Genomic DNA, 27,906 nt, shown 5'->3' on the forward strand with positions numbered 1-27,906 from the left:
CTGAAATTGGAGGCATAATCAAAGAAGGGTAACACGGGCATCAGACCATATTTACACAGAGTGTGGTATACAGCATGGTTTGCAGTTTTGCCTGTAGAGTGCGCCGGAACAACCGAATGCCATGCATTCCAGTGTAATGTTCAAGTAGTAGGGGAAGCGAGGCTACCTCTCGTGTCAAACAGGCCGTGTTCTGCGTGTCCGCCCGCATACCATTAGATTTTCATCGTTTTCAATGAAAATACTTGCCCTATCTCGGCTCGACATGCCAGGAAACGTCGCGCCGGATGTTTGATCGTGTGTTCACGCGAGTGTCATCGCACAACGCTCGGTGAGTAAAGACATATTCGAAAGGGAAAAAACCGTTTGATTTTACCTCAAGGAATGCGTGCCTTGTTCTTCTTTTTTTTCCATGCTACGCCGCATTCCTTTATTGATTCCTGTGACCGACGGACGCGGTACTCGAGGAGAAATGCGTTCTTTCTGTTACTTGTCGTGGAAAAGTGTCCTAAGAGCTCACTGATGATGGTACTTTGTCGAAAAACCGAGCGATCCGTTTCTTTGCGAAGTCCCCTTATTCCGCGGCATTTTCACGGATTTTTCGCTCGTAACGCTTCACGCCACTTGCCAAGGAGCTGAGTTCAGTATTTACACGGCGCATCATTTTTTAGCTCGCGGTTGTCCGTGCTTGCAACGTGTGCGTGCTCGTTATGCGATACCGAACATTCGACGTTTCGTTGATTCATCGCATTCGACGAATTCCATTTATTGAGACGCGAACTAGCGACCGCGATAATTTGTAATCCGCTTAATTCTCTATCGGAGTGTTTAACGATACACATCATGCTCCGCATTCAAACTTTACTGATCTCTGAAATATCACTGTTCTATTTGCTCGGACGATGCGTTACACATTTTCACCGACTCGATTAATAATTAAACGCACATAATGCGCGGTTATGTTCCAATAAAAATTGAAGAAAATCTCGAAAGTATTCGAATCAGGAGTAGGGGTAAAAGTATTTAATCGAAATTGTGAAATTACTTGCTCTTTTTTCTTCGGTGGGAAAAGGTACACATAATCGATCCATTTCTGTCGTCTGTTTCCCATATTGTAATATTTATCCCTGTCGCTAATTAAAGAAAAGACCGAATTGAACGTTTCACCAGTTCTCGATTTAAGAGGGTTGCATTCAAAGCATTCGCGAACCACATGTACAAGAGGGAAAATTTATGGACCGTGTGTTGGATGAAACGTCATTTTAGCCATTGTTTATATGTCATTAAGATGAAATTGCGATGCCGTACGATTGGCGCCGGTTGTGTTGAAGTTTGAAAAGGGGCAGGAGCGGCGCGATACAGGAGTAAGAAGTACGGTTCTAGCGATGGACTTGAGGGCAGCACGAGGTCGGTGTCGAAGCGCGTTTTCGAAACAGCTCTTTATTGTTGCTTGTTCGAGGATGGTTCGTGGAACTTGCACCGCCGTTTGGAAGCCGTTGATCAATTTCTCTGTTGGAATTTCATGTTTCTGGATATATTTCGAAGGGTCTAGAGACGGAGTCTTAGACTCGAAACACATTACGACCGACGCGTTTTATAGGCGTCCGATTCTAGGGTTTTAGGACCTGTCGGTTATACAAAAAAGCGAAAACTCTGCTCGGATGGTCGAAAAGTGTGTTGAGTCTATCGCTAGGCAGCAGTAACGGTGGGTGGAGTGGGATCGGCCGCCGGCACGGCGGGCGGGGTGTGTGGGGACTCGCGAAGCAACGGTGGGTGGGTGGGATGAGGTGAGGAAAGAAGCGAGAGGCGGGTCTCTGGTGAGGGGTCCGCATTCCACAGACAATGTCACGTTTTTTAATCCCCGTTTTACTTTATTTGTGCTGGCTTCGGCCGCGAGGAAGTCCCCCAAACAGTTAAGTTCGACTTCTGTCCCTAGAGAGCGGATTTCTACAACGGTGTCGGGCTTCCACCGATTTCTCGCGGGTACCCCGACCCCGTGGTGAACACCTGGTGCCTCCTCAGGTCAACGAAGACCTGCGCTTGGACTGTTTCGTTGGTCTCAAGAACCATCGACGACTAATCGGGACATAAATATTTGGATCTCTGCGAAATTCGGTGGTTCTCAAGGGTGCAAAACTCGTACGAAGAGGGTCCACGAAGTGCGAGCGAGGAGGCGAGTCGCGGAATCATCGATCATAGGGAGGAAATGTCTGCTGTCGAGAGCGCCTTAGACGTCCTCTCCAGGGCAGCGACGATGGTGCAAGGTCAGTTTACACCGAGGAATACCTACCTTACTCGTGATCTAGCGAGCGTTTACGCGCCACCCGGCTCTCTCGTTTGTGTTCGCTCGTGTTGGAGACCATCCGTTCGACACGTTCCGATACCCGCGGCTTCGGTTCTGATCGACGTCGGAAATCGATGTATCTGTTCCACGAATGCTAATTAGTGGCCCGAAGTACGTTTATTTCTGTTGGAAGATCCGACCTCATTGTGTAACAATTGAGATTCTCGCGCGGAGAATCGCCCGAGGATTTATGTAAGAAGAGGAGAGGCTCCTGCGATATTTCGCCCCAGTTTGAGCCCGCATTCCTACGAAATGCCAATTTCACGTCGAATTAGATAACATTGTGCAGTGTTTATTTTAGATTCCTCGGCCGGCACCGAGTACCGCTTCTCCAACACGCTCGTTGGCAAGACACTGGCTCTCGAGGCTCTTCTTCCCATGACGCGCATATTCGTCTAGTACGAGCAAAACTACGCGCACGTGACTACTCTGTACGGAGCCATTGATTATCGTTTGTATCGCAGCGATCTTCTCCCCGTTTCCGCTTTCTTTGAAGCGATTCTCTCTATGCCGTTTCGGTGTATACGTACCATGACTCTATTCACATATATACGCTTTACTTGAACTTTTAGAACGGAGGATTACGTTCGTGGCGTAACGAGCGTTTTTTTTTTCTTTCTTTAAAACGGAGCGAAAGAAAAAAAAAACAGAAAAGAGAGAAAAAAGAAAATCTGCTTCTCACGATGCCGTGAAACGATTGCTCGCAAGTGTGTCGTTTTCGCAACGCGATACGCGTAATCGACCGTAAACAATGGAATAGGTAAATCGCAGACGGTGCGTATCTACTGCGCAACGCGATAAGCCCCGTTTAATTGCGCCGCCCGGTACAGGATCGCGCGACTCGTCTCTTCTCGCGAGATTTTTCACGCGAAAATTCGCAAGTCGAAAGTCGATCCTTCTTCGATCAGCGTACCACCCGAATTCCTTGGATCGTACGATTGTTTATCCGAGATCGAATCGCCGAACCGTGAACGATACCAGCGTGCGATAAAACGCATGGATAAATTCGTGTGCTCGAATCTCGTGCGTACACGCGACGAGTAGGACGAACCCGAAATTCTCGTTCTTCTCGAAAGACTCGATCGATGCAACCAATTCACGCGATGCTTTCTTATTGTCGTCTCGTGAAGCTGTCGAATAATCGGATTTCTGGCACTGGTTTGGTTCGTAAGATTCACGCGTAATAAGCTTGCAAATAGTGAGTCTTCGATTGTTCCGCGCATCGCGTTGGAAAGTGTCTCCGGAGAAGTTCGTAACGAAAGAAAGTAGTTTTTCCGTTTAGTGTGGAGATATATCGAAAATGAGAGAAAAAGTACGCTACCAATAATAGGATATCTGTTGAGCCGTTAACGACTTCGCAACGTGGCACGAAAACGTTGTTCGTGATGATTTCCATAAACCATTGGGTCCTATCGAACGAAATACCAGACCGTAACGAGCTCTTATTCGGTTGTGTCGCGATAGTGTGCGACTCGTTCGTGTGGTGTTTGTTGTGATGGAATGCCGAGCTTCGAACCTGTTCCGAATACCAACCGTAGTTGCACTCGATGACGGGCGATGGCGCGTTCAGTGACTTTCTCGTATCAATTTTACCGCTCCGAAAATACTTTTTACCGTAAATTTTCAAATTATTAATAAGCGTCTTTCCGTGAAAATTGTACGAACGTCGAGATATTCGAAAAGGAAAAAAGAGAAGAAAATAAAATTTTTTTTCTTTCTGTGACGATATCGCCTTCGATAAGGACGATCGCTCTCGGTTGATTCGGTTCGGAGACGATTTTTCTCTCGTGCGTGGCGCTGTTCTGTTTTACCGAACGATCGACGCCGGTATATTAATTCACGAGCGATGTTTCGGTTCTCAGGTCTTCCAATTCAGCGCATTCCTCGGGCATTCCGTGAATTATATGCTCGGCTGGCACGAGCCGCGCGTCTCATTAGCTTCGCCGCACGAATGAAATCCGCGAGCGAGCGGCGGTCGGAATTAAGGAACAAGGAGAGCTAACGAAGCGGTGTGGCTGTCGACATTCGAGAGATAACGTCGATTTTCCTCGTAGCCACGACGTGAGCGACACGATATCGTCGTCGGCTTTGGTGGAAATGTTACATACGGCGTTACATTCCGCGAATTCACGCCCACGAAGCCCCGCGATTCGCTGTTAAACGAACGTCCGATAACTGCGCACGATTACCTGGACGCGGTGCTATTAAAATACCATGGATTCTTGCACGATGTCTCACGATACCTCGGGTATATAATGTAGCACCTTGATCTTGTACGGTGTATTATTATTGTGCAAACAATAGAGTAGAGAGATCGAATAGTGGAGACTCTGGAGAAACGTGGGAGTACCAAATTGATTTTCAAGGTCTATTTTGTACACATTACTTCTTAAAATACAACGCGTAACGTAAAATCCGTCCTAGAGATGAAATCAAGTTCAACGTGTACTCGTGGTATCCGAGTCAATCCCAATATATATTTGAGATTCGATTCACAGATTAGAATATCACTCGGATCGAAATAACGTTCTATCATACTCGTACAAGGTACTATACAGTACCAGCTGACTTCAATACCAAATCGGTATTTGAAGGAGCGGAAAATGTATTTCTATCCTACTTCGTTCATTAAAAGGAATCGTTGTTACGTAATGTGCAAAATTTATGGGTAAAATATTCCGTGAAAATTTCTAAACGTACTCGACGAGGCTTCGATTTTATCTGGAAGTTCTGCTTTTGTTTCTCAAAATACTCATAGAGTGTTGCTTGATCCCATTACTAATCAGAGCGCATGGACTGTATTAAACAACGGAAGAGGAAAAGACCTAATAGAGCAGCAAGTTAGTCCTTGGAAAAATATGGAAGCGTTGAATTGACCTTCGTGGTTTTCCTTTGTAAAATTTTTTTCTCGAAAATAATCAAATAATCATCGAACGATCGCTTTTATAGATACGATGAATTGTTCGAACTTGCCTCGCTTATAACAGGTGTGTCCTTGTGTAACGTGTAATTTATCGATCTCAAATTGAAAACGTGGAAATTTCGCGGTTTCTAATTCGATGGAATTATCTCTTGACAATATATCCCTTCTTTCCAAAGGTTAACTTGTTCATAGTTCACTTGTTAACTTGTTTCTCTATAGATGTTAGGTGATTTATTTTGCATGTAAAATTTTCTGTTTCTATTTGTTTTTTATTATACTTCGTTTAATGTCTAAGGTGGAAGGTCTATTCCGCTTTTGAAAACAGTATAACATCGATTTTCAAACCGTTTGCTTGAAGTATAATTTTTTTTTCTGTTTACCAGTTCATTTTTTATATATATATAAAGTGATATTTTCACTCAAAATGGATAACGTACAGTTGATCGATGCCTCTACAAGTGATACCACTGATTCGACAAGTAGGAAAGAGATAAGATTTTATCGTCAGGATAGCAACGTGGGACTATGTATGCCATGTTCTAAGATTCAGTATATACGACGTACTTATTCACGTTTAAAATGAGAAAATGATAAGTATAGAATTCTTTCCACTAGGAATAATTACTATTCATTAGATTTCAAAGAATTTATTACAAATTCTCGGATAAGATTAATTTATAACAATGTTTTGCGTATTGTTATCTTCAAAAATATACCAATCTATGCCTGTTAGAACAGCAATTTTGTGATTTCGTTGTGAAATCCATTTAAAAATCATTTATATAATATAAAGGGTTGCCAAATATCTATTCTACTTAAATTCCACGATGAGAAATTATTTTGTTCGAAATAAATAGAAGTTCGAATCGATATCGATCCGTGATATTTATTGACTTTACAACTCTGCTGCGATATATCATTGGAAAACTTTACTGCAAATATTTGTTCACAATTTTAGCGGTTAACTTCCATAGCACGATACTAGAAATAATTAAAAAATTAAACGTACACGTATCTGGCGGTGTCGCGAAAGAGGTTGAAAGCGTGTTACAGTAATTGAGCGGTATGTTTCGTTGTTTCTAACAATTTGATCGATAAACAGTTTCTTCGAGGCCCCGCGACGGAATCGCGAAGGAATTCGAGAATTCTCCAAGTAAGAACTCTTATCCGACGTTTTTCCCCAACGTGTCGGCGGCATGGATCGTGTGCACGTGTGCACTCGATGCACGCGTGCATAAGTGCGCGTGTATCGATCGTCTCTACCTGTGGAGGAAAAAAGGGAAAAGGAAAGAGGAAAGAGGAAAGAAACGACTCGGTTGGCCAGAGGTGTGCGTGCATCCATCGCATGCACGCATCAACACACTTACATCGCGTAGCGATGGCTTTAAATCGTTACTCAAAATTACGAGTTCCGAGGAAATATCGATATTCTCAAATATCAATTAATAAATCTGGTTGAAAAATATTAAAAATCATCTTCAATACGAAATTCGTATGATACGATTGTTTCGCTTTTACGGAAAGTAGTGTTTGTAGAAATTCCATTCGTTTTCTTTTTTTTTCTTGGAATTTAACGATGAATAGTATTTTTGAAATTATCACCACGTGTATTTCCATTCTTGATTTTTCAAGAAAATGATACGAATATGTTACTTGAATTTTCCCGAGTTTTTCTTTTGCGTTATATTATTTGCAAATTTATGTTGTAGTATCATTTATTTATTAGTGCAAGAGTTTTGCAAGTATTTCAATACTCGTTGGGCGGTCTAAGATTTTCCTTAAATTATTTTTTACATTCGCGGATTAAAAAAGTTCAATCGATCAATATCGATCGAAATAACTTTTAATGAATGAAAATAAATATGATAAAAGTTTGTCCTTTTAGCGATCGATTGTTCGTGTAACGTATAACAATTTATTATACTTATAATCCTTTGAAAAAATATTCTACCATTTAAAATGGTAAAAGTATGTCGAGTAAAATTTGGCAGTCTCATGGGTACACATGCACAACAATCGTAACTGGAATTAGCTGTGTATGACTAGCCTGTAATGAAAAAATAAGTATAAAATTTGTAAAACTCGTTTAATCGGTACAAATGCTTTGTGATATTTCGATTTGTTATTTGGTTGGCATCGAATCAATAAAATTATATAAAGAGAAGGAAATGATAAATAAATAAATTGCCTCGGTAGATTTTAAACGAAACATAAATTTTGTAATAATACACAAAAATATGATTGCCAAAAAAAATACACTTTGTCCGGTATTGTATATTCGATTAGTGCAGTGTCTCAATCAACGATAACTGTCGTAGAAGACTGGTAATATTTTGACAAGAGATGTTCGTGATGTAATATACACATGTTTCCATTGTTTCTACGACGAATTTCATTCAAATTCCTACGCTTGAACTGCGCTACAATTATTGTTATTTCGAAAGCTCTATTATAGAGTATACTCGACTACATGGTTTTTTCAAACTCTGCACTTGTTTTTTTCCATAATCGATCATCTGCGGCAACAATTTCAGTCACAATTACCCGTTCCACTGGAATTTCACTAGAATCATTGTAGATCGGTACTTTCTCCTGTAAGACGTTAAAAAAAATTCATCAACCATTACATCAGTTTCGTAAAAATCGGTGCGGATCGGTACTTTTCCCTTCAAAGGCGGCAAAAAAAATTCTCCATTTATCGTTTCAAAATTTCCCGTGGTCGATTTGTATACCAAGACCACGTTGAAAGTACCGGGAAGAGTCCTGTTATTTCAATTTCGTTAAAATCGGCGCGGATCAGTATTTTTCACGTTATGAAAAGACACCAAACAAAAATTCTCAATTATTATTTCAATATCGTTAAAATCGGCGCGGATCGGTACTTCCCATTTTGTGAGACGTCAATAAAAAATTTTCAACCGTTTCAGTTTCGTTAATATCGGCGCGGTAATTGCCCCTTGAAAGACGTTAAACAAAAATATCCCATCCATAGTTGCGAAATATTTGGCGGTCGATTTGTTCGCGAACACCCCGTGAGGAACACCACGGTGGATAAAATCGAACAGCCATCACTACCACGGCCGCGTGTGCGGAGGATTCTGCATGTGTAAAAGGCAACCTTCTCCGCGGCGTCGTGGTGGAGGGGGCAGACGACGGGACGAGGCGGATGAATGAATGAATCTTAAGACAGTCGTGTAAGAGGGGCATTCACGAATCCACGGGCTCTTTTCAGGAACGCTCTCTTTCCCTCGGGGTGAGAGGAGAAAGAGAGAAAGAGAGCGGTGCTTTCCAGCGGTGTTTCCGCGGGATTCGTTCGGCTTCGATTATGGTCTTCGCGTCCGCAATCGTCGTCCTCGACGCCGTTTTCCGTTCTCGATCGCCAGGATCACCACGCGAACTCGATCGGTACCATCCGATTCGCTCCTAATCGCGTTTACGTACATTTTTCCGAAGCCGTTGCCCGGTCGGTACATCATGGAGGCTGCATTCTTCGGCGAGAAGAAGATCCCTGGATGGACACGATCCCGATGACCGTTATCGAAATCGTAGTGCGCGTTGATACGAGACCAGTGAAATTCGAATTCCTCGGCGTGGAACCAACTAACCGATCGGTGGCGCCTGGAACACGAGGAATCTCGCGAAGGTGCTCGTCGTTGTTCACCGGGTAGTTCTTTCATACGGATTTCACCGGTTCGAGTCTCGTTCCGGGCGAAGGTCGCGATCATGGAGGTCTCGTCCAGGAGAAGCTGTTTCTGGCAGCCGTGGCTCAACACGGAGAACCTCCGATCGGTGTACAGGCCGAGAGGTACGCGGAAATACTCGATGTTTCTCGTACATGCGTGAACACAATCGTGTTCGCAGTGATCCTTTTCGGGGTTGCGAGTCACTTTCGAGATCGTTTTCTTTCTTTTCCACGAGGAAGGGAATACTCCACGAGTCTCGATTCTTGGGACTCTTGGGCCGCATCGGTGTTCACCGGTACACCCGAGTCGCATAACTTACACACGATCGGGGAATTTCGTGAAACGTTAGGAGGAACAGTTCGGGAAGTTAATTGAACGGAACGATCGCGTAGCACGGTCCATTCATCTTTTCCCTGCTTTTGTGCCTCGTCCTTTGCCTTTAAACCAGTTTGACCGTCTTCCTGACGATCCTCTCACGGCTATTAGGCACTTCCTGCCCCATCCTGGGAACCGAACTCGTCTCTACCACCCCTTCCCGTCCTCCTCGTCTACTCCTCCGCCTCTTCTCGATCACTCTGAGGGTTGTCGTTAGATCGATTTCCAATTTTAGATATCACGGGGAACTAGGTGAACCCTGGTATATATATTTTATAAATAACGACCGATAACGCAGACCCAACCGAGGACACGGTTCTCCTCGATTTATTGTTTATCGTCTCACGTTCGATAAAATTGACACGATTGTGCACAGACAAAATTTGTAATACTCTGCTGTTAAGGGAATGTACAAATATATCCCTGGATCCATAAGTATGCGGATACTTTGTATTTAGGTTGTTCGGAAAGTCATTTCGTTGCTTTTTTTTTTTTTAGTGAAAATAAAACACGATTTTTTTAGAGTGTATAAACATTTTATTTAATTATATATTCTCCATTTTGGAAAACGAAATGACTTTCCGAACAATCCAATATTTTTCATGAAACAGGGATGGAAAACTGTTTCGAGAAAAATACGGTTCTCGCCGTGGGTGTCACTTTATCATATTTTCATTGATAGAACGGGTTCTTCGATACGACACTTTTTGTATTATATTCAAGGATTCGAACCATAATTTTATATGAGAAAATATTTCGATTCGCAAAAATAATGTAATCCGTTTAATATTATATTTCGTTTCGATTGGTCCACGTTCAATGGCTACATATTTCTTCTGCGATGTAAAATATCAAATGGGGGAACATTTTTCCGAGTCTTTGGACAAGTTTATGATAGTTTTTGATTCACTTCCGACAAATTTTCTAATATTTTTGAACGAGGGTGTACGTCGAGCTCTTTCCATTCGATGTTCAATTGAATCTTATCGCTGTAAGTTATTCGAGGTAAATAGTAGAGATAGGAAAGTTTACCATAGTTTTAGTATCACTTTCCATAAGTGTTTTAATAGTTTTGGACGAGGGTGTACGTCGAACTCTTTCCAATCGGTATTTAATTCAATTTTATCGTTGGAAGTTATTCGAGGCAAATAGTGGAGATAGGGAAAGGTCAGTAATATTTTCAGGGACTGAAACTCTCTCTTTCTCTCTTTCTCTCTCTCGAGTGCCTACGTGAACCAAAAAAGGAAAGAAAACCAGGACGACCGAGTAGCGCAAAAGTCGGACCTTTTATGTTCTTCTCCGAGCTGCGGTCGCACGCGTGCATGCAAAACAATGAAAAAAAAAAAGCTTTCAAATATACAAATACACATACACGTACAGACACGATTCGTATAAAACTCTTGGTTCGCGAGCCCCACAGTAATTAACACATTCGCTATCGCTGTTCATTTTATTTAACACTTTAAACACGTGGGTTTAACGCGCGACAATAAAGCACACTAACTATGTACAAATAAAATGTATCGAACGAATCGACCGAATATTCCAAATATTAACTGGTACATTTGTACGGACGTACAATAAAAAAAAATCATCGGTAACCGCACAGAGACACGTGAGGTAGACTGCGGATTTTAGTAGGTAGACCGGCGTACGACTAACACGGAAAACATACATTAAAATCGGTACATCGAATTTACTTTGTAAATTAATAATTTCGGTTTCGTGTAGGTGCATACTTACCTTCTGCGTAAGTTTAGCACACAAGGGATTTTCACGCGATGGAATATTTCATAAACGATCAATGGTACGAAAGAAATGTTCTTACGAATATACGTAGGGAAGTGGAAAAATGATTTACACCGTATAATGCTCCCTTTCGTAGCAAACGATTTTCTTGAGAACACATTTTCCATATCTTTGCTTCATCGCGCGATATTCCACTATATTGAAATAGAACAGACACCCTGTATATTCGTATATCTCCTAAATCAAGAATCTAAAAATCGTCTCGCGAGTAAAATGAATTGAAGAAGCTGTACAGGGAGAGATAAATTAATATTTCGTTTCTCGTGGACACCACTGTGTTAGCATTCGTGTTTACCATTGGTACGTACCGTTAAAATACCCCAAAAATCGACGATCTAAAATCGTAACGCGTTGAAGAAACTATACCAAGAGACAAAAGAGATAACGCTCCGTAAATGAAGAATCTAAAAATCGTCTCGCGATTAAAATGAATTGAAGAAGCTGTACAGGGAGAGATAAATTAATATTTCGTTTCTCGTGGATACCATTGCATTCTATGTTTACTATTGGTAAAAAAATACCCGAAAATCGACCGTTTAAAAATCGTTACGCGTTTAAGACACTGTACGGGAACAATTTCGAGAGTTTTCGGTACGGTGTACAAAGCCATCGATCGTTTCTTTATCTAGACGTGTCTGAAATCGCCCATTGTGCGTGTTTTCCTTTTATTTTTCACGAATAGAGGAGAGACCGAAGGCGACGAATCTCCACCGGAAGCCAAGCAGCGCGTGGCGCAAAGAACGCAGGAGGGACCCGATTCAGAGCGAGGCGCTCGACATGTCCGCAGCCAGGGTTCATCATCACCATCATCACAGCAGGCCCAGCGTGATCGTACCCACTACGCCACAGGCTGGTAAGCGGAGAGACGGCTGCAACTAGGTCTCGCCGCGAATTCGTTAGGCGCGTTGCGTTGTTCTTGGTCGCAGGGGGGGTTCCATGGGCCCCTATTGTCCGCTACGAGGGGTGACTGCGTCCTCTGACAATGCACCGTGATGCACGAGGCGCAGATGCGCGCGTAACCGTGCCCGATAGGAACACGGTTAATCTCTTGTTACGCAGAATTCCTTCGTGCCCAGCTTCCTGGAACACGAATTGTCCCTGTAATGTTCAGAAACTTGGCTAGAATTATTAGTTTTTCCCTCCTCCCCTGCACCTCCACCACCTTGAATAAATTTAACACGTTGATTACCGCGCCAGTTTTCCATGTATTAGTGGACGTCCTGAAGATTTGTTCAAATTGTAGAATAAAAAGTAGAAATATTCAATAGTATTTTATAGCATTGCCAACGATAGGGAGCTTACTTAAAAATTTACCTGTATCAGAGTTTGATCTTTGCGGGCACTTTAAAGAAACGTAAACTTGGAGCGCCGGTCACCCGTGACCACCGTGACGTTCAACATGTTAACAATACACCACGATCGAGTATCTATAAATGCAACTTAGTTTACGTGCGCGTTCGTATTTCCAACATATTAATCACGCGATCGCGTTAGATTACCAATCAGTGACGTCGCGATTAATGTTGCTCGAGGATACTTTTTTATAACCACCGATATAACGCGTTTTTGTACCTGGAGCTGTAAACACGTTTCGTAACACGAAATTCGCTATTGCATTAAACGTTGAACGGAGTATTATTTCGTTCAATGGTAGAAAAATATTGGTATGGATAAAATATGAAAAAATTGCTATCGTTTTTTTTTTTATTCTAGGCACGACGATCGAGGACACGGCAGTTGCACCGACTCCGACGCTGACGCCATCCGCGGCAACAGGAGGCCAGAGGACCGGGGTCAGAACTGTGGGCGGTGTAAGCGATCCTGCAATAGACGAACACTTTAAACGTTCGTTGGGGCTGGAGGAGTACGCAGCTGTCTTCAATGCGACCACCACCGACAAGGAGGCTGGTCTCAGCGGTACGACACGACGAGCTATGTCGCGAAATAAATAAATAGAAGAAACCAATGCGATGTTAATACCGACGACGGTCGACGGGGGTGCAGATCGAACGATAATATTAAATAATAATATCGTATTCGAATATTTTGCTTCTAGTTTTTCGGGTCCGCTTCGGTAAACGGTACAGTAATCTAGAAAGTACGATACGGGACACTTTTACCGGTAACGCACTAACCGTGTACGCAGAGGAACTGATTAGTCTCAAATGAGATTAGATTGTAGCGATATTTGTGGAGAAAAAGAGTACAGTGAGAAGCGACAACGCCAATAAAGAATAAGTTAGAGATACAATAATCGGGTGAGGTATAACCGGAATTGTAAGAAAATATTTACGAGAGAATTATGCGCGTTGAAAAATTTGTTCAGATGTATATATCGTTCATCGAATCCAAGCTAGAGTTGAAATGTATAAACGTGTAATCGTTCGACCTGTACTTGCGTACCGTCGTCGGTAACCTATCAATGTTCGATCGGATAAGCAATTTTTGTACGAATTTCTTTCTTTTTTTTTTCCGATAACGAAACGATTCATTCTTTTGTGTATGGAAATTATCTTACATTTTTATCGTAGTGGACGACCACTTCGCGAAGGCGCTCGGTGAAACCTGGACAAGGCTGCAAGCGACCAGTCGAAGCAAGGATTCCACTTAACTGCCGGACAGTTATCACGAGTTTCCCCGGGGTCTTTGTCGTTGCTGTTGTCTTCGAGGAGTGGTCAATGTCGTTCCAGTATTCGTCGACTAATAGTGTTAAGTCGTTGTCATTGGTAGAAGGAACTTGAACGACCGACCCGGCGAACCGCTCCGCATTATTGTTACATGGCGATGAGAAAGAACGTGCGGCGCGTCCGTGAAATTTCGCAAATTTGTCCGTCAGTTTTTTTCGTTCCCGGATTTCTTGGCAAAAGGAAAACGTACCCCAAGTGTCCTTGACTGCCTGAAATCGACTGAGTGTTGGTCAATCTCCCGACACAGAGTGCTTCGTTCAACATTCACGGATCCACGAACGAAGGAGAGAACATTGGAGAGGCGCGGACGAGTTTGACGATACTGTATATAGATATTGCGTATTCTTTTATTATGCCATCATCGCAGTCGTAATCGCAGCCCGCTCGTAGGGGGCGTGAAGTTATTTATTACGATGTTCCATACTGCCTCGCTAAATAGTTATAGTGGATCCGTTTACACTCGGACTTATCCTATCCGCGATCGACAGCCTTGATCGCGTGCACGATAACGAACCGCAAAACCAGTAAGAATATCAAGGTGATCGACGAAGTGTTGCACAATGTTGGTGTCTTTGCGGATTACTCCGCGAGTGTAAATGGACGGATGTGTATGTAATAATTATTCGCATAAATGTTAACTTTACGCATATATATATGCGTGTGTACATACACACATATATATATACACATACACACATACATATGTATGTGTATATATATGTTGTAATTATATAAATCCGAGAGTCTTTACAAAACGAACATAGATAGTAAGCACGAAACCGTATAACAAACCGATCGTTGCACAAAAACAAAAAGAAAAAAAAACTTGTAACACGTGTTCGCGTCGAGCGACGAATTATACGTAAACATTGTACTAAAGACAAAGAAGAGGATACATAAAACGACTGGTAACATTTTAATACCAAATGTCGCTGTGGCGAAACGTGTCTCTCTCCTTGACCGGTGAACGGTGACAACCAATTGTCCAGACTTTTCCCCCTCGGAGTTTCCTCGGTGTCCGAAGATTGCTAAGAAGAGTAATACTAATTTCAAATGGTGCTAGGAAGTCCAACACAAACCCCAGCACGCACAGAAATCAGTACCTCTGCCTTCTTATTGCCTTCTGCTCGCACCTCCCTTGTTCCGTTTCCGTTCCTCGGGTCTCTGGTTACCGTCGTCTGGCCGAAAATGCGGGTTCTCACGGTCTTCGCCGGCTGATGAGTAACAGTACGACCGTTGGTCTCTCCGTGCGGCAACCTTACAAGTCCAACTCGCGACGAGAAAGGTCAGAGTTCGAGGAAATATCCGTTAATCACCACACGCGGCCACCAACGTCACCGCCGCAGGTGGAAGAAAAAAATCGAACGTAACTACGCGTCTCAAGATAACCGCGGTTCGCTTCGAAAACTGTGGTACACTTCATCGGCGATCTCCGTTCATGTACTCCCGATTATTCCAGCCACGGTGATAGCGCCAGGGCCAGCCTCGTTCAACCGCCCAAGACCTCTGGCGGATAATTACGACGCCCGGTTTGGTCCGGAGTTGAATCGAAACGAAAAAAATGGACCCGAATCGAGAGAATCGGCCCCGTTTTTTGGACAAACGACGTAACACACGATCGAGAATGCGACGGGCACGGAAGGTGGCCGGAGGCTTTATGTGTCGTAGGTGGGCCCAGGCTGGCGAGCCAGACTGTCCCAGGAGCGCTCGGATGGCTTCCTATATGCAGGCAGCCTGTTCACTTGCCGTAAAGCAAAATGGTAACTTAATATTAGACTTGAATATAAGTACGGTAATCCCACACCAGAGTCCAAAGTAAGCCTACACCTACCCGCCGCCCCGTCCTACCGGCCAGCCAGCCAGCCAGCCAGCCATCCCTGGACCTCCGTTCCCCCTTGCGAACGCCCTCGAGCGTAATAATACGATGGGATACTAGATATCGGTGCTCTCTGTGTTCTAGGTGCAAATTGCGACCACCTATGCTTCGTCTCTCTCTCCCGTCGCCGCCTCACTGCCCGTCTCTCTTCCTGTCAGCGCCTCTTTTCCAACGGGAGACGACTCTCTCGGTCCGGATTTCCAGCGCGTGCAGCCGTTGCTACACCTTCGTCGAATCGGAGACTGGCGCGCATCGTTCAACCTTTTCGATACCGATAAATATATCGCCGACGCGCGATGCGTCTCGCGAACGCTGTACGAAATTCTCCAAGTTTGATCGTTGCTTTTCAATCCGAAGGTCCCAAAACTGAACTCTTCGTTTAACCGTCGAGCAATTATCGCGAACGTTCAACGAAAATGTCCAAATTCGATCGTTGCTTTTCAATCCGAAGGTTCCAAAAATGAACTCTTCGTTTAATTGTCGAGCAATTATCGCGAACGTTCAACGAAAATGTTCAAGTTCGATCGTTGCTCTCAAATTTGAAGGATCCAAAACTCCCGTTGAATCACAATTATCGTGAACGTTAGACGAAATTGTCAGTTTGATCGTTGCTTTTAAATCTAAAGGATCCAAAACTGAACTCCCCGTTGGATCACAATTATCGTGAACGTTAAACGAAATTGTCTGAATTTAAAGAACCCAAAATGAAACTCTTCGTACAATCTTCGCGCAATTATCGCGAACGTTGAACGAAATTACAAAAGTGTGATCATCGGTCCCAAATCTAAAGCACCCAAACTCTCTCTCTCTCTCTCTCTCTCTCTCTCTCTCTCTCTCTCTCTCTCTCTCTCTCTCTCTCTCTCTCTCTCTCTCTCTCTCTCTCTCTCTCTTCGAAAAACGTCGAGCAATTGTCTCGAACGGTTAACGAAATGATCAAAGTTCGATCATCGGTTTCCAAATTTAACTAAGCCACAATGGGACTCGGTTACCATCGCGCGATTATCGCGAACCGTTGAACGGGAAATTGTCGAACTTCGAATCGTCGTTTCGAAACCATCGAGACCAAGTACAAAACTCATTGTGGAAACACACCGAGTGAATTCCCGTCGCGCGATTATCGGGACCGCGTCCCTGAGACGCGAGCGGACTATTCGCGACGCGAAATCGCTGAAACTCGATCCTCCATTTTTTTTCTCAGCGTGTATTTTTTTTCATTTCAGGTAAACGGGAGTAAAAGTGCTCCCCGAAGTGCGACGACCTTCGCGGCGAGAAGAACTAGGATAAACCAGTCGTCTGCGTGTCTCTTTGGAGGCGAAGTAAGCTAATCCCGGCCCGCGTATCATGTTTGAGTCCCTTTAAACGATACTGATACGTCTCGCTCGCGAAAGCAGACGACGTTTCGCGGACTTGACGACTCGGTGTCTCGCACCGTGCTCGAGTTTCTTACTCTCCGCCGCGACGTTAGTTTCGCGTTGTCGTCGTTGTTACGTACGGGCGCGACAGATGTACAAGACCCGGTTTCCCCGAACGGTTTCGAGAAGGGTTTTCCTTTTCCAGAGCCACGATCGCTATCTACCGGCATCGGGGTAATTTCGTATTAATCACGCTACGGGGTGAAACACGCAGCTGGAAATAGACCGGCTAGATCATGGGCAGATGCTCGAGTCGAAACGAGCCTATTTCCCGGGCTACGCAGGTGTTTCAACGAGTTCTTCACTCTCGGGACGGTGTCTCTGTATTTGTTTCGCGGTTGGTTTCACGAACGGTGTCCCTCGAAACGTCTCCAGTCGTGATCTTTCGTACACAATCGTATTTAATTTCTTCCTTTCTGTCGTACGTGATCGCGAGGTTCGCGCGATTGCAAAATCGAACGCTCAAGGCGAACAAAATGGTGGTGTCTCCTAGTTTCTCGACCCTCGTTAAGCCCCCTGCCCTACGATTTCAGTTTCGATAACGCGTGTCGTAATCAACAAGCTTGGTCGCACAACTCGCGACTGTCTCCGTGTACGCTAAATTTTCATTCCGAAGAAATTACGCAATGTTCTTTCTGATCAATTTTGCATGAAAATGTAATCGAACGTACGAACGCGTATTGCGGGCGAAGGGGTTAATCTTTTGCACTCAAGGATGCCTCCGTGATGAAGAACTGACCGACGAAATTTCTTCAAACAGAATCACGTACAATTTTCTTACGTAACTTTCTCGCTTCTCGATATTATTTCATACATTTTTTTACATTTTGCAAGATACAAGTAACCATTCGAACGGAGAGTCCTGCAATTTTTTACGGCACGTTACGACGCGTGTTTCTGCGTTAAATTCACAGCGCGAGGGTTAAGACCGATTCGATCTCGAAATTTACGTTCGAATTGGAAATTCTTCGACGCTGGACCAACAATTTACTCCGGTCGCGTGAACGTTCTCGGTTAACCCAAGCTATGATACCGATTCGTGTTCTCGATCGAATCGTTTCGAAGATAAAACCAACTCCCCCTCTTACGCGCCCATTTTGTCCACTCGCGGCCAGTTCCGCTTTCGGTGAGCGCGCATCTCCCTCGAATGGATCGGAATCGATAACGGATCAGGCTTCGGTCGTGTTCTAGATTCTATCGGTTCGCAGACTCGCGCGGCATTACTGTTTGTTTATTTTAAGTCTCAGGCGTATCTTGTTTCGGAGCCAGACCCAGCTGACCGCAACCCGACATCGTTTTCTCCTTTTATTCGGTTGCGTTACGCGTCGGGCTGGTGTTCGTGCGAATTAATCGAGAAAAATCGACGGACGGACATGCATACGCGGTGTTTCGAGAACGATCGTACTTTGGAGGAAGGTTTTTCTCGTACCGAGAACCCACTAACTCCTGTACAACCTCTTCCGGCCACGAATTCGTACGTAACAGGAAGATCTTCCTCTGAACTCCGCGGAAAGCACGTTCGAAGTTGCAATTTCCCAGACAGGAGTTATTAAACAATGGAGTGGATGATCTTGTTCCACACTGTGGACTACACGTAGTTACAGGACCCGAAGATCAACGCGAAATCCCGATCGAAGTGAAACGTTGGAACGTTGGCCCCCCGATCGACGCGCAGAATCGCGCGTCACGACGCCTCACGTTGCCGGCCTTGCATCGAAATCCCCGAGCCATCCTCCGCGCCGCGTGAAACGCGATGCCGTCTTAAACTGGAACGAGCTTCCTATTTCCAACGAAATTTCACCGTTACTTCGCCCCCTCCCTAACCATTGTCGATCAATTCGTCTCGAGGATACTCTCGTCGAAGTGTCGAGAATTCGTTTCCCATTCGACTCGAACCGAGCCGACGGGAAACCCTCCGGTTCTCGAGATCGGTAAAGTGCGTCGTTCGGATTCGAGGTTACGAACGACGCGTTCGCATCGGGAAAACCGTCCCCCTCCCCTGTGAACATCTGCGACTCCGTTTCGCGATCGTAGAACAACCGTGCTTAATTTCTCTTTACCTGCTCGACCGTGTATAGGTGTATCCTAAAGGATCTCGAGGGAGAGACGGACACGGGAACAACGCAACGATAAACTGGATCCTGATGCGTTCGAGACGTTAACTGGCACACCACCCAAGATATCAAGCACCGATCACCCACTCGTAGGATCGTCCAACGATACCCGATCGGTGGAAATAGGAAAATCGTGCGATCAGCGTCGTCGTCGTCGTCGTCGTTGTCGTCGTCTTCGTCTTGGTCTTCGTCATCGGCGGCGCACTTGGATTCGACGCGTCGTTCGGGTCCGCGGCGCGGGTAAAACCGCCGATTCAAATCTCGTTGGGAGCACCGGCGACACCTTGGCTCTCTTTCAACGAACGATTAACGAGATTTACATCGTTACTTGGATCGTACGTACGCGACGGTCCCGTGTGGAATTTTTCGCGGTCCCGATTGTCAACCGTAGTTGGAACGACGAGGAATCGCGATGGCAACGGTCGTGGCGCATGGTTTCCAACGGCATGGGACTTCGGACACGACTGATCGAGTGACCGAGGGGGTAGCATTGTAAGAATACCCCTCCTCGTGCGCTTGTATAGAATTACGTGTGTGCCCGCTCATCGCACATAGAGCAGCTCTCCGTCCTCTTGGTTCGAGCAAAAGGGAGAACCGAAGGGAGAAGAGTGGCTCCACGTTCTCTCTTCCCCTCTCTTTGCGCGCTCCTCCTGCCCCGTCGGTACGCCTCTCCTTTCACCGTGTCTACCCACCCCGTGGCTCCACTCTGCCCTGTGCCCCTACCCTCGCTCCGGATTCCCCACGTCACGTCTCTCTCGCGTGCGTGAATCATGCATATCGATTTTCTTTCGTTTAGTACGCCGTTCGGTAGTTGTTCGCCGCCGCCACCGCCACCACCGCCGCCGCCACCGCCACCACCGCCGCCGCCGCCGCCGCCGCCGCCGCCGCCGCCGCCACCGCCACCGCCACCAGTGCGTTCGCGCGCGTACGCCCGTGGCAAGATCCCTCTTCTTTCAGAAAGTCCGGGGGCCGAGCGAGCGGACGAACCCCTTTCTGAAAACGCGTACACGAAAGGACGACGACACGACGCAAAGCGACGCGAGGCGATGCCGACGAATGAGCACGAGCGCGCAAGCCAACACCACCGGTGCCCAATTCTTTCACGCACAATGCCCCCTACTCCCCTTACCCCCCGAGATTTCCGTTTAACTCTACGGTTGGGCACGGTTGGTTTTTTATTTGGATAACGTACAACGTTTCATCTAGATAAGGTCCAGCGAAGAAACCCCCGAGTACTCGTACAATCGTTGAACGTATCGGCGCCCCTCGATAATAGTAACCGGACGAACGTTCGTATAAAAGTTCGAGCCACGAATGTATGAGTTATGTCGCGTTACGCGACAACGAAACTATTCCGTTGGCCGTTCAATTCGACCTTGTACGCGTTTCACGAAACACGTGTACGGGTATATTACGTGTACCGGTGAAAATCAACGCAACGAACACGTGTACGCCGCGCATGTACACGCGACAAACGTGCAGTACCCGCGCGCCGTTTCCCGTGTAAATGGGATTCTATTTCTGTTTGCGTTATCGGTTACGATTTCCACGTCGAATTCTACCGGCTTCCACTCACGATTGTTTATAACAATCGTCGTAGAGCGACGAATGTTTATTTACTTGTTCCTTGCGATCGGGATTACCGTTGCTCCGAAAACCTTATAACTTTAAAGGAATACATTGAAGCGCGTGCAAAAATATTCGTTTCGATTATACGCTCGAAGCTCAGTTTTCGTATTCGTAAATATCTTAACTCTAAGACACGCGCGAGATTTAACGACGGACGAACATTTATCGTGTATTCCCCCGTTTAAGAATCATCGTGCGCGACTTACGTAACCGTTAACGCGTAAAGTTGGGAAAACGTTCGATCTATTCTTAATTTTGCGTTAAAATTAAAAGCAATTTAAAACGGACGAGTACACGATTTCCCAATCGTGTCCCATTCATTTTTTTTTTTTCGTTACGAAACGATCACTGAGAATCATTGCGTTGCAATGGAACCCGCGACTCAAAAATTATATTGTTGCAACGAAGTCGAGGAAATGTAATCGATTGTGTTCGACACCTTTTTCGATCTCGCGGATAAATTCTCATCCGGATAATCTTCGATTCCTGATAGATGAGTGCATACAAATAACGATTATCCGGATAAGAGTATTATCCAGATAACCGTCCGCTTGAAGATTTATCCAAAGCTTTTCGAGCAATGTTCAATTTTGGTTTAACCGTTAATAGTCGTTCCACGTTTTGCCCGAGGACGCGATAGGTCCACGTCGAAACTAAAATTAATTAATAGGTATTACGTATTTGCATGGCCAAGACGCAATCGATTTGGTAAATTTAAATATCCGGTGAAAGTTGGTGAAATTTTTTCTTCCGTATAATATCTCTGTACCGATCTAGGAAAAAACCGTTACTAAATGGTAAATACGGAGGGGGGGAGGGGACGAGATGAGAAAATATATTAATTTTTACACGAGTCGTCGTGCGTTCGGTTAACCTCGACGAACAATTTAAAAGTAGCTGCAACTGAAAAATCTCTAAAATGCCTGGATCTGCACTCGTCCCCCCATCACGTGACGCTCGAAGCCCTCAAAGAACCCCTTCTTCATCCACGACGGCTTTTTGCCCGAGCAAAATGTCCCCGTATGACGCGAAACAACGATGAGACGATGCTCTTGTACCCGGCTCCCTAGCCCCCCTCTTTTCTCCTAATGTTCCGTCTCCCCCTAATCTTGCAGCACCCCGCACTCTTCGGCCAAGCCCAGTAATAAACTCTCTTTGTTTTTGCCCACTCTTTTCCCTTCGTCGTGTACCCCTCTGTTTTCGCTGCTTTTTTTTATCGATGGCACGGTTAGTCCGACCGATTCGAGGTAATTATCGTTTTTTAAATTTTAATTATCGTCGTTTCACCAGTCGTTCAGTTGCAGTTTCCGGATCGTGTTGTTCGCACGTTTCACAAATTTATCGGATGATCGTTGATTCTTGAACGACGCGTTCAAATTCATTCTGTCGATACTTTTGATTTACAATGGTCGTTATTCTCATGAAAAATCATACCTCGTTCTATGAAACAGAAGGAAAAATGCAGGAGTGGATCGAAGTAGGTTGGAATCGATGGAACGAATAACAGCGGTTTATAAACAATTCCTTTAATAAGTAAACGTGATAGATATGGCGCTTCAACACGATAGAAATAACTTTATGTACAATCGTACGACATTTACAATAATTTTACACCGTCGAAGGGTCAGTGTCATCGACAGAAATAAATAAAATTTTACAACCTATACAGATCATAAGAAACTCCAGATTCGAATAGTTTCACAAATAAATAAATAGACGCTACGCGGATGGCACAAACGTGTTCGAACGTTTCGATAATTTAACTACAACGTCCGCGACCATTTATACTAACAGAATAATCGAACCGTCATCACAATATCGTTTGCGTTAAGTGTCGCGTTGGTCTCCTAGTATGTATATATGTATGTACGTGTAAAAAGAGATTTGTTTTAATGTGAAGTACATCTTGAAATGCAAATGGAATGCGTAGTCCTTAATACGTGTTCCTACGAGGTAATCACGAAAAGATCGTAACATTATTCTACGTAATATCAAGAAGGTCTGAATCCTAAGACGAATTCGATTAAAGTATTTGAATTACTCGTACAATCGTATTATTTGGCCACTGAATTACTGTGCTTACTTATTACCGAATATACATGTAAGTCGTCGTCGAGATTGAAAGCCTGTAACTTTCATTTTGTTCCCAGTTGCAAAATGTTTCTATTGGTTGCACGTTCGTAATTAATTTAGTTTCGTCAAACAATGAGGGCCGAGTCCATTCATCGACGTCCTTAACGAGCTTTCAGTACTTTGAGCATCGATAGAATACGATAATACTTTTAAGTAGGTCCTTGTATTTTACAATTCTCGTGGACACGATTTAACGCGTGTCTCGACTACCTGATTGTTATGCGTTTCTTTAATTGATGAAAAAGTCGTGAATATTTCAAACTGTAAGGACACTAAATAGAACGCTAATCGTGTTTTTCTTTTTCCTCTCCCTTTGGTATTAAGACTTCTGGGTACGCCTATTTTGCACCCTTGGCGAAACAGAATAGAGTTTGCGAAAAATATCTACTAAATTGTTCTGTGGAAACAGTGTCTCTATTATCCCCTCCAAGAGTACGTACAACAGTCTTCGATTTAACACAGGTCGTTGAAACAATTCAAACACTCTCAAGAGGCCTCGCCTCGTTGTCTCGCTACCAATAATATGCTTCAACTCGTCCGAGAGACAAGACAGCAAAGCAACCTTGGCCGCCACTCTTGTTCTGTTTTTCATTTCCGTGTCACGTGGCGGTTTTTTGTCAGCCTTAACACCGTTGGGCCAAAAGCTATTTCTGTAAGGTAATGTAATCGTTGGATAGCTGCAATAGTACAGCTATTTGTCGTTATCTAGATTCAACTTTACTCACTTGAACGTCTTTAAATACCCAGCTACTTTCGCTGGACTAGTTAACAGTGACACGTACTCTACTATTCTCCGATTTACGATGTCCCCGAACATAGTACGAATAATTTGTCTCAATAGCGTGATGATCCGCCGTCTGAGCCACTGATTTCGCACTTTCAAGTCGAAAATCTCGTCCATCAGTAAGAGCATTATACGCAACGGAATATTATCGTCAGTCTAAAACACGAAAGTTTAATTACTTCGTTACTGTCTTAAAGAAAAATAAAAAATAAAAAGAAAAGCAACCGTGTACCTCTATGTCAAGGCTAGCACCAACTTTAGTGTTCTCGTAAAAAGCGCTAGGTTTCTTTGGATTGCCAAAAAATTTGCTTATGTTGTCCATGACACCATCTACAGTGTTCAGCATGTTATCTGGCATAGTCTTGACAGCTTGTGTCATAGTCTTCATTGACGTCTTCAAGGGATTCATCAAACTATCTATCTGTATTAAACCAAATATTTAACAGTCTTGTGTGATTCTTTTACAGACGCTTATTAGACTTACCGTTCTCGAGATCTGTCCACCGGTAACACCTTTATCATAATCTCCCTGTTCCAGGAAATTTAATAATAAATTTTGTAAGCCCATGTGACCATCAACCACCGTTGGTTTTGTTAATTGATACAACCAAGCGTTTAGCATCAACATTCTTCTCTCCAACACCGTCCTCTCCATATTGTGAAAAGCTTTCTTCGCTGGAAAAGGTATTTTCGCCAGATCGTAATATTTCTCTTTTATTTTTTGATACAGATCATAGAAGTCGGAGTATCTCCTGTAAATGTGCCACTTCTCCTGATATCCTGAATCATAGCTCTTCGACACAGCAACTGCGTAAATACCAAAGGTTTTTCCACGATCATTCACAATACCGGTTTCTATGATTTTCGCATTAATTTCAAATCGACCTTGTTGCAACTTTTTGATCGCGTTCTGAGCGTACGTGTTCTCATCTAGTTTGACGAACTGTTCCACGTTCGATTCTACATAAAACGACATGTCCTTGCCCTCACCGATATGATCGGTATCAATACTACTCATTTTCCTCATGTTCTTTGTAGTTCTAATGTTCATCTCGGAGTCACTTTCGTCAGCTGCCTTACCTTCGTTAGGTTCCACTATGCTCGCCAAATTGACCGAGGAATACGATTGTAACTTGTTATCCTTCAATTCACTTGCCTTCGTTTCGTCCAGCTTGTAAAGCTCGGACATTTCATCCAGAGTCTCGAGTTCGTTGTTCGTACTGGACAAGCTGATGCTGTCTAGAGATTTCGTATCTTCCTCCGAGGCTGGATCTTTAAGTAAGTCCAGTTCAGCGAGGAGTTTCACGTAGGCTATCGATCTTTTAAAGCCGGGTAGAAATCGGTCCTCGTTCTGCAATTTCTCGTAACAACAGGCTCGAAGTTCGTCGAACCATGTCTCTTTCATGGACTCGGTTCTTACTCTAGTTAACAATGTCTTTACCAAAACGTCGTCCAATTGCAACTTTGGCGACGCCTTATCGCTAAGGTACTGTTGATAAATCTTTGTAGCTGCTTCCTTTAAATTCTCTAAGTCAGCGTTTTTACGCTTAGTACCCATGGTACTGGTACCGGCATGAGCCGCGTGTAACTTCTGCAATTTTATGTCAGATATTTGCTGCTCGGCTGATACTCTCCAGCCGTATATGTTCAGATAAAAATATAAGTATGATTCTGCGTTTATAGAAGTCATGTAGTCGATAAAATAACTCAATGCAATGTTATTTTTCAGTAATTCATCCAATGGTAAATTTACTAACTTTTGGCCCGGTATCAGCAACCTATTCCAGTCTGGTTGAGCACCGATTCCATCAGTCTCTGATTCCAAACCTTCTTGCATTCCAATGATCCTGGTTTCCAAGATTTTCTTTACGTAAAGCAAACTGTTTAGCTGCTGCTTCACAGACAGATCGTCCTCCCTGCCGGAATCTTTAGAGCGTAAATGAGCAATTTCTTTACAAACCATGTTCTTCGTCGCTGTTAATTCGTCTAAGCTATTCGTGACTCGGATCACTGTTAAAAACACGTCGCTCGGTAAGCCAGCTTCCTTAACGCACTGTAACAAAACAACTTGATTATATTTCTGCACTCTTCGTTTATATAATAATGATTTATCGTTATTTTTTTGTACTCACCAGCCATAAACACGCCTGATTAATGTAATCAGGATCGGAGAATAAATCCAACAGTGGTCTAATTATTACGTTTACTAACAACTCTCTTAATATAAATCTTACAGTCAGACAATCAAAATCCCCTTTAGGTAGTACCAAATACAACAGAATTTCCGATATCTCGCCCAAAAATTCAAGTTCCTGTGAACTGTTAGTACACACCAAATCCCTGCATATAAGATTGTTTTCCATCTGCACCTCCAAATCAAAGAATATTTTCTCCAGAGATTCTTCTTCTTGCTCCTCACCAGTTTCAATTGGTTCGGTGAGAGACGATAAATTAGGAATGTAGAACTTCGACTGAGAATACCAGGAAACGTCGGTTTCACTTTTGTTTCGCCTGTGAGTCGGCGTTTTCTTCGGAGTCCCGCTAGACGTGCTCGAACTCGCACTACCTTTTTGTAGTTTTTTCGACCGAAGCTGCTTCATTCTCGCTCTTGCCTGACGATACAGCCTCACGTGGGAAGCTGCATCGTCAACAAGACGAGTTGTTAAGTAAGGTATCCAGTCCACGCCTTTCACTCTGTTTTAGGAAAGACTCATTTAGAAGAAAGTAAACCATTCTCAAACAAAACTTAATTATTATCAGTATTACATACCGATTTGCAATATTGATAGCTATTTTTTGAGCAGTATCCCGTACAGAATATATGAACTCTTCATCGTCTGTAACAATGCTGTACCATGGTTCCACGTAATCTCTGATAACGAAATCTAATATTTCCTATATAAAGGAAGTAGCAAATTGCTAAGTTACTTTTATTATAACATGTGAAGGTACGTAATAGTAGTGAAATTTTTAAATCGAGTATGTACTTGCAGGGACTCATCAATAATACGGCTACCAGTGATTCTTCTATCTAAAGTAAAGTTCAACTTCTGCTTTGATAGTTCTAGGATATACTGTAAAGTAAGAAAGATAAGATTAGATAGAGACAATTAACTAGGTAGTGTTCTTAATTATCCATTTACCTGCCGAAGGTTTTCAGTCTTCTTATTTAAGTCTTCCCTTTCAGATTTAATGACATCATCAAGATTTGGGCTACATGTTCTAAATACACAAGTGATTGTTCTGTAATAAAGTATATATAAGTATATACGAGCTAGGTACATGATAGTTCTTGATATTAAAAAACTTAAAATCAACTTCATTGTACCCTAAAAATAAGGCGATCAAGCAAATGAATAGCTTCACAATTGTTTCACTTCCAATAAGATATAAGAACAGAGCCGTTGCAACTCCAAGAAGTCCACACAGTGGAACGTTCATCTGCAGAAAATTACAATTCTTTCAAATAGAAACAGTAAAGAAGAATATACTGGAACATCATATAAGAATCACGATAGAGCTCCTATGCACATAATCACAGAAGAATATATTACTGGAAAGTTTTTACACGACGACCTTTATCAATCGTGCGGTGTAGAATACAATGGTCGGTACTATCACGAGACTCGACTTTCAGAGGGCACACACGTTTCACAATACATCAAAGCGTTTTGAATTTCATTAAAAGATCTTTCTTGTTTGTACATCTTTCGTTCGTCAGTAAATAACTGTCACGTTGACGTATTGACCACGTCGTATCTTCGTATCGTACAAAATACTAGACGGCAGAAAATCTTGAAAAAAGAAAAATTCGAAGAAATCTTTTAAAAAGACCGTACACTCGACGAGTGCGTACTCAGTGACGAATTTGCGCACATTAAAGAGACATAAAAGTCGATGTGCGATACGTATGTTCCGTCTGCTATACCGCATTAAGTTCGACGTAATATCACATGCACCCACCTTTGGATTTTCGAATAAACAGTCGTACATGTAACTACACACATATTGCGGATCTCGTACGATTCGTCGCACGAACTAGTCAGCTAAACGACAATAGTTTATTTACATGTTTGCAGGAGAACATTAATCCACCGAATATGTCTGGCGACATGTCTGTTAATTCTGCATGCGGATGAT

The 27,906-nt window shown here is 43.6% G+C and overlaps 3 protein-coding genes across 6 annotated transcripts; 2 read left to right on the forward strand and 1 right to left on the reverse strand.

Annotated features, from left to right (window-relative positions):
• On the forward strand, nt 1–16,434 carry LOC143146518 (uncharacterized). 2 transcript variants are annotated; one of them, XM_076310823.1, is made up of 6 exons: nt 162–328; nt 1,934–2,261; nt 11,814–11,984; nt 12,845–13,048; nt 13,663–15,578; nt 15,779–16,434. In XM_076310823.1, the coding sequence occupies exons 2-5, from the start codon at nt 2,204–2,206 to the stop codon at nt 13,740–13,742; spliced, it is 513 nt and encodes a 170-aa protein (XP_076166938.1). In that variant the 5' UTR covers nt 162–328; nt 1,934–2,203; the 3' UTR covers nt 13,743–15,578; nt 15,779–16,434. The 2 variants fall into 2 exon arrangements, with proteins under 2 accessions (XP_076166939.1, XP_076166938.1); XM_076310824.1 differs by lacking the exons at nt 11,814–11,984; nt 12,845–13,048; nt 13,663–15,578; nt 15,779–16,434 and adding exons at nt 2,643–5,791; nt 6,367–6,832 and having other exon boundaries at nt 1–328.
• LOC143146519 (uncharacterized) lies at nt 15,965–26,867 on the forward strand. Of its 3 annotated transcripts, XM_076310827.1 has the most exons (3): nt 15,977–16,008; nt 16,915–17,010; nt 19,185–26,867. In XM_076310827.1, exon 3 carries the CDS (start codon nt 19,991–19,993, stop codon nt 20,405–20,407), a length of 417 nt encoding a protein of 138 aa, XP_076166942.1. In that variant the 5' UTR covers nt 15,977–16,008; nt 16,915–17,010; nt 19,185–19,990; the 3' UTR covers nt 20,408–26,867. The 3 variants fall into 3 exon arrangements, with proteins under 3 accessions (XP_076166940.1, XP_076166942.1, XP_076166941.1); XM_076310825.1 differs by having other exon boundaries at nt 15,965–16,008; nt 16,915–26,867; XM_076310826.1 differs by lacking the exon at nt 15,977–16,008 and having other exon boundaries at nt 16,566–17,010.
• On the reverse strand, nt 22,360–27,903 carry LOC143146517 (sorting nexin-13). Its single transcript, XM_076310822.1, has 10 exons — nt 27,730–27,903; nt 27,095–27,207; nt 26,910–27,009; nt 26,754–26,840; nt 26,537–26,661; nt 25,899–26,460; nt 24,251–25,819; nt 23,999–24,187; nt 23,708–23,922; nt 22,360–23,632 (listed from the first exon to the last, which is right to left on the reverse strand). The coding sequence occupies exons 1-10, from the start codon at nt 27,757–27,759 to the stop codon at nt 23,302–23,304; spliced, it is 3,321 nt and encodes a 1,106-aa protein (XP_076166937.1). The 5' UTR covers nt 27,760–27,903; the 3' UTR covers nt 22,360–23,301.
• Nucleotides 27,904–27,906: the final 3 nt, after the last annotated feature.

Source organism: Ptiloglossa arizonensis, chromosome 5 (assembly GCF_051014685.1).
Source record: "Ptiloglossa arizonensis isolate GNS036 chromosome 5, iyPtiAriz1_principal, whole genome shotgun sequence".
Taxonomy (NCBI): domain Eukaryota; kingdom Metazoa; phylum Arthropoda; class Insecta; order Hymenoptera; family Colletidae; genus Ptiloglossa; species Ptiloglossa arizonensis.